The sequence below is a fragment of the Vicia villosa genome, unplaced genomic scaffold, assembly GCF_029867415.1.
Source record: "Vicia villosa cultivar HV-30 ecotype Madison, WI unplaced genomic scaffold, Vvil1.0 ctg.000251F_1_1, whole genome shotgun sequence".
Classification (NCBI taxonomy): domain Eukaryota; kingdom Viridiplantae; phylum Streptophyta; class Magnoliopsida; order Fabales; family Fabaceae; genus Vicia; species Vicia villosa.
Genome location: NW_026705104.1, coordinates 1,282,175 through 1,288,852, shown reverse-complemented (window position 1 = coordinate 1,288,852; position 6,678 = coordinate 1,282,175). Strand labels below are relative to the sequence as shown.

The 6,678-nt window shown below is 34.4% G+C and overlaps 1 protein-coding gene across 1 annotated transcript; it reads right to left on the bottom strand.

Moving 5' to 3' along the window:
* Positions 1-4,541: 4,541 nt before the first annotated feature.
* Positions 4,542-5,845, bottom strand: LOC131625949 (cell division cycle 20.2, cofactor of APC complex-like; the record flags this gene model as incomplete). Its single annotated transcript, XM_058896787.1, has 4 exons — positions 5,633-5,845; positions 5,278-5,544; positions 4,922-5,191; positions 4,542-4,784 (listed from the first exon to the last, which is right to left on the bottom strand). Coding segments are annotated over exons 1-4 (834 nt in total), but the record flags the coding sequence as incomplete, so codon positions are not given.
* Positions 5,846-6,678: the final 833 nt, after the last annotated feature.

Genomic DNA, 6,678 nt, shown 5'->3' with positions numbered 1-6,678 from the left:
TATGCATGATGCACATACACAGGTAAATCCACACAAATCACACAATTTTTGGATTAAGGCTTGCGTGGAGTTTGATCAAGTGTCCTTCCCAAGGGTATTTCTACGGATAAGGGAATTTCAGCAACGGGTTCTACCAAGTGACTCAGAATTGTCGACCCTCCTAAAGCACCCTCGAACACGATACATACATACCATGCAATGATACTTTGAGAAAGAGCCTATCTGAGCTGTAGTATCGGGTAGCGACTATGCTCTCAACATACATCAAGAGTAGTCCCCCCACTACGTTCCTAAAAGCCAGGATGGGTTAAAGGTAACTAACGGTCCTTGAGCTCCGACTCACCCACAGGTATCCACACGAACCTCCCTCATACAAGAGAAGCATGTAAACACCCATAGAGGCCTAACTCAAGCGTGAACTCTCATATTGACCAATCCCAAGCATACACAAGGGAGGTCTCCATGACTATGCCACTTCCTATCTTAGATGTACTTGAATCCGGGAATAGGATTCGTCCTTCAGTTAATTCCCAAAACGCCCCTGAAAAATAAAACAAACAAAGCAAACAATAGAAAACATTTAAAATGAATCCTAAACTTTTAAGGTAACCCCTCTTTTATCGAAAATCCCCAGCAGAGTCGCCAGTTCTGTAATACGGTGAACTGACTTTTTATAATTGAAAATGTGCGGTAAAGCAAGAGTCGCCACCGACTTTTATTTTATCCAAACAAATTCGGAAAGGCAAAAAGAAACAGAAAAAAACCTTTTTAAGAAATCTAAGTTCGGGGGGTAATTTATACAAAGGGAAGGTGTAAGGCACCCTTTGCATCCATGGTTTTCCATGGGCTCTTAATTGCTTTGCTTGCTCGTTTGTTTTTAGAAAAAGTAGATGAAAGAGATAGGGACTTTAGCTTGTGAATAAGCGTTGCCCTTTTGAAAAATTATGAGAAAGAATATAATAAAAAGGTTTGAGCATTGCAAGGCAATTAGGGGCAATTACCTTAAACTCAGATGATAGGTCTCTTTTTAGCCTTTCAGAATGAAAGGGTCTATCCTTGCCATAAGAGGGCAGGAAGCCTTTCGTTTGGAGGTTGAAGGGTCATCGAAACATCCTTTGCCATAAGACTGTCCCATGCCATAGGAGGGCAGGTAGTCTAAGGTAAGGATCAGAATAAGCCTTATTCGTAGGCAGCCAGAAGATACCTCAGCCTTTTCCGTAGGCAACATCCGAGGGTCGAGGTCATTTGTGTATCGAAGGCAGCATCATTAGGGTCGTGACCTTTTTATCGAGGCAACACGGCTGAGGTATCCTCGAATTCGAGGGACATGGCTTATTCTGCAGAAAAAACGAAGGCAACAGGCAACAGGCAACAGGCAACAGGCAACAGAGAGGGTTACCCAAAAGCGTGCGTGTGTGCACCAATCATGTGATTCAATTCAGATTATATTATCTTGTGTTTAGTTATTCTAATTAATTTAGGGTTGCACTCCCTATTTTACTAACCACGCAGTAATATAAAGCAATAAAAGGGAAGGGGACAATGAAACCAGCGGATCCCCAATGGGGTTTGACACAAGTAATAATAAAATAAAAACGAGGGGCAAAATTTAGGGTTACCGACTATGCGAGGCTTTGACATTTGGCAAACCTGAAAAGGCGAAAAAATGGCAAACAGAAATAGGGTGAGTGCATTATCGGTTCGGAGGCAAACATTATAACCCTAAAAATAAAGAGTAATGAAATTTAAAAATAAATAAAGTAAATAGACACTTAGCTTCGGATTTGATCTGATATGGTTGGCGGGAAGCTTCGGGGTTAACCCTGAAAGAAACAAGGCAGGAAAGGAATGAAAGCGAAGCAAACCCTAAAAGTAAAATAATCTGAATATAATTTAAATTGAATTAGAATTAAATTACTTAACTTCGAGATTTGTTGAAGGCGCACGCTCGGGACGAACCATGTTGCTAACCCTGATAATGCACAGAAAAGAAAAATAAAATCAGTGTATGGCATGATCTCGTAAACCCTGATTAGGGTACGAATTTAAATAAGAAACCACAAATGATTTAATTAATTATTGGTCTTGCGACCTAATTAATTAAATCAGGATCAGAAGATTAAATTGAATGTAAAAATATTTTTTATGAATTTTTATGAATTAAAATAAAATATGTATGAATTTTTGATTATATAAGTGATTAAATGTAATTTAAATGAAAGAAATCAAATAGATATAATTAAAATAAATATTCAGGATTTTAAATACTATATATAAATATAATCTAATAATATAAATAAGGATGATAAAAATAAAAAAAAAAATATGTAAATAATATAATTATAAGAAAATAAATAGATATATGAATATAATAATGAGAATTTAGTAAATAATATAAGTAAATAAGTAAAGAAGAAAATAAATGATAAAATAAGAATATATATTAAATAGTACAAAAAGAAATAAGTTTAAATGTTATTATTATAAAAAAACAAAGTTTTTGTAATTTGAAAAGAAAATAAATGAAAAGAAGAAAAAAAAATAATAAAATAAAATAATAATAAAAAGAAAAAGAAAAAGAAAACTTAGCGAAATAATCCGGTGTTGCGAAGGTCTGCAGGTCCATGGTGCGCCTTCCGATTTGCATGCGTTGGATTCAATGAAAGAGAGATCAGACGTTTGTGATGAGACAGGCACATGGTATGGCGTAGGTCTTATCGCACCAGATCCCAAAGGTCCCCCCTCAAAAACGCGCGCGCTTCAGTTTGAATGGGCCAATGAGAGCGTGACACCACGTCGTCTTCTTCCTTGCGCCGTCGTTTAAACCAGACTTATACCTACAGTTTCTTCGTCCGTTGCCATAGCCCTGCGCTTTTCGAATACAACAAAAACACCACAAAAATTCTTCGCGAGGCCATGGACGTGATCGTCCAGACCTCACGATCCTTACCTTGGCTTTAATTAAGACTAATTTAACCTGTGGCAAAAAACCCCAAATTGGAGCAAGAACCCTAACTATGGCGTCTTGCTTGAAACAATGTAATAACGCACCAAATTATCCAGAATCGATAAACACACCAAGATAAACAACAATATGCAATTTATTTTAAGTATGGATGCTTATATGGTGCAAATCGAAGAAGATTAGAATCGGATAAAGAACCACTTACAGTGCTTTGTTCTTGAGGTTTCAATGCTCGAAAACGATTGGGATACACTCTATGATGATCCAGGAACGTGTTTGAGTCGATCAAATGCCTTGAATTGTCCCGTGATGCAAAATTCGAGTGTGAGATTTTGATGAACTTTGGAGCTTGAGTAGGGTTCACTTCTGCAGCCAACTTCTAACCCTTGCCATCTGAATTCGTTTAGTACTTATAGGAGGCTAATTTAGGTCAATAAAATTGGGTTGAATCCTTGTAAATCTTTGATTTGCAATTTTGGAAAATATGATTGAAATATGTTTCTAAATATGATTCAAATCCCATCTTTTTCTACCAATTATCCCTTGCACGAATTTTGTATGATTATTGGATATTATTGGTGATTGAATTGATTGAAAAATATAATTGAACCAAATCTTTTCAAATTTCTTTGATTTATTTGATTTAAATCATATTTTAATAAATAAAAATCAATAAAAAATCAAATAACCATCAAATTTTCGTGGCATTGGTTTTGGATCTTCTAGATGACTTGGGAAGCAAGATTGGATAAAAAGATTTTGGGCCCATTTGCAAAAACGTCCCAATTCTTTCACATTTTTCTCTCCAAAATAGTCCAACTTTGACAAGGTGTATCTCCCTCAATTTTTGAGGTATGGAGGTGTTCTAGGACTTTTTGGAAACCTTGGAGAGTCCTCTAACCAATGTCTTTGGTCTCATATCAAAATCCTTTTCCATTCTCATTTTATGTCCTTTTGAAAAAGGTGTCTTTTTGTTGACTTTTGAAAAGGACCTCTAATGTTTAAGGCCATATCTCTTAAACCATTGACCTATGGGCTTTGATTCTTGGACAATTAGATAGAGGAATGAATTCTCTTCAAAATGAGCTTTGGTGGGAATTTTTCTGATGAAGTATGAATATTTGGTGAATTTTCAAAGTTTGGTTGACTTTTTTAGTTCATGCCCAAAATAGTAACTTTTGACTTTTGACTGTTCTGATCTTTCCTTGTATCATCATGATCAACCCTTGATCAAATGATGATTTTAGGGTTATGAGGATGTTGTTGACCAAATATCTTGAGTTTTGACTGTATATTGACTTGAAATGACTGTTTTGCCCTTGAGAGTCGACTGTTTACCTAATCAGGTTTTGAGGGACTAAATTTGCTCTGTTTGACTTGAAACTTTACAGGGAGATTCTTTAGGATGTTGGTGACCCTATGGAACCACCTTGGGCCATTGATTCAATGATTTTCTTTTGCCTGACCTAAATCCTAGTTCAGGGCCTTGTATGGGAGAGTGTGTCTATGAGCTTTTGCATATGGACTTGAAGCTTGAATAAGAGAAATACTGTGGGCAAATTTTGGGGTATGACACCATGGATCTATCCCATATGTGGACAACATTATCGTTTCCACCACTGGCCAATTGTTGTCTTGAGGGGGACCACTTGAGTCCACAAACTTCCTGGCTGTGTCCCCTGTAAGTTTGAACAATGGGAGACCTCACTCTAACATCATTGTTTAATATTTTACCATCCATTCCTCCTGTTGTCAGAATATGATTGTTCCAAGCCAATGAACCCACAGTTGCTCTGTGTCCACCCTTTAATGTCCTTAGCTGCAGGCACCAAAATGAAACCATACAAACATGAGATTTCAAAAGAATTCCAAGTTTAAAAGAAAAGGAAGAACTGTTGAAAAAGGACAATTTGCATATTTAGTATGATAATTAAAACAACAAGAGTTGATATTTACCTTTTTACTAGCAATGGAATCCCAAATTTGGACATGGGAATTGTTCAAACCAATGGCTAAATGGCGACCATCTGGGGCCCAGCTAAGACTTGCGACAGGACCGTGTTCCTCATTGAAGGTGACAAGTTCTGAAACGGAACTGTTTGAATCATTCCACAGAAAAACGGTATCCTGAAGGGCAATTGCGAGGACATTGGTTGTACCCCAATCTAGTAAATTCAAGGAAAAGTGGTCCAACATATCAGGGGCATCCAAGGTTCTCAAACATGTCTGCAGAAGCATTTTGACAAACAGATTATAAGCATGCAAATGGTAAGAATGTGATTATATAACATGAAATTGAAAAAAGTAATAACCTTAGGAATGGATGGTTTTGGTTTGGAGTGAGGAGGAGATGAGAGAATCTGTTTAGGTATGAGTTGTAGCCGTGATGGAGGCTTGTTCTTGAAAGCCAGAATTCTAGTTCTTTCATTGAGGTCACATGCTTCGGCAAGGCGTTTGCGGTAGGCTTGTGTCGATGGTGAAATGACCTCTGGAACCGAAATGTGGTTTTCCTTACGACTCAGCATGTAGTAGGCGTAACCGAAATCCATTGCGGAGCGATTTGGAATAAACCTATCCAACTGTTACAAACATAAAACTAAAATGAGAAATCAAACCAAATGAAAATTAAATGAAATTGATGAATGGAGAAATGGAGAAATGGCTTACGTTATCCTGTGAAGAAATGTTTCGGCGTTGTTGGAAAGGGTAACGAGAATCCATTAGTGATGGTGATGAATGAAATCTGCAACAAAGAAACAAACAAAGCGAGATTCAGAAAACTGAGAGATTAAAAAAAAAATGAAAAACAAATGCACAATCAAATTATTGTTAGTAGCGATTTTCGAAGATCAGAATTTTCAATTGGGTTGAGAGAAGAGAGAGATGAGAAAGAAGAGAGTGATCACTCATATGTCTGTTCTTCTATTTATATCTTTTATTTTTTTTATTTGGTTTCGCGGAATATCTTTTTCAATCTTTCTCAATCCTTTTTCAATCTTTTTTTAATCTTTTTCAATCCTTTTTCAATCTTTTTTTAATATAATATCTTTTTCAATCCTACAATAATAATAATAATAATAACAATAATAATAATAACAATAATAATAATAATAATAATAATAACAATAATAATATAACTAAAGATTATATAATTTTATATCTATATTTTATATTTATATAATATAATATTTTATACAATTCAATATCTAAATTTAAAAATGGAACTGAAAATTAAGTGAAATTATTATAGTTAAAAATTAATAATCATTGTAAGTTTCAGATTTAATCTTCAATATAATCTTAGCTAGAAAAAGTATCCTTATAAAAAATAATTTTTTTATTTAGTATCACAAATACTACATATCACTTAAAATGATCTCATTTGTACTAGTACTTAGACCCGTGCGAGGCACAGGTTAAATATTTTATAAGTAAAAAAAAAATTAAAAACATTTATAATTTAGAAATTTCACTTATAGTAAAATTATTATTGTATAGATAAAATGTCATTGTTATTAAAAGTTTACATATAAAAGTTAATTTAGCTAAATTTTTTTATAAATTATAAAACAATTTGGATATTTCTAATTTATTAATATTTGTGAAAGTTTAAAAAAAATTTAACTTCTTAAATAAAATTAAAAGAGAATCAATCAACATGACATTCAAATTAAAAACATTTATTTGAAATAATTATTGTAATAAATTTTCTC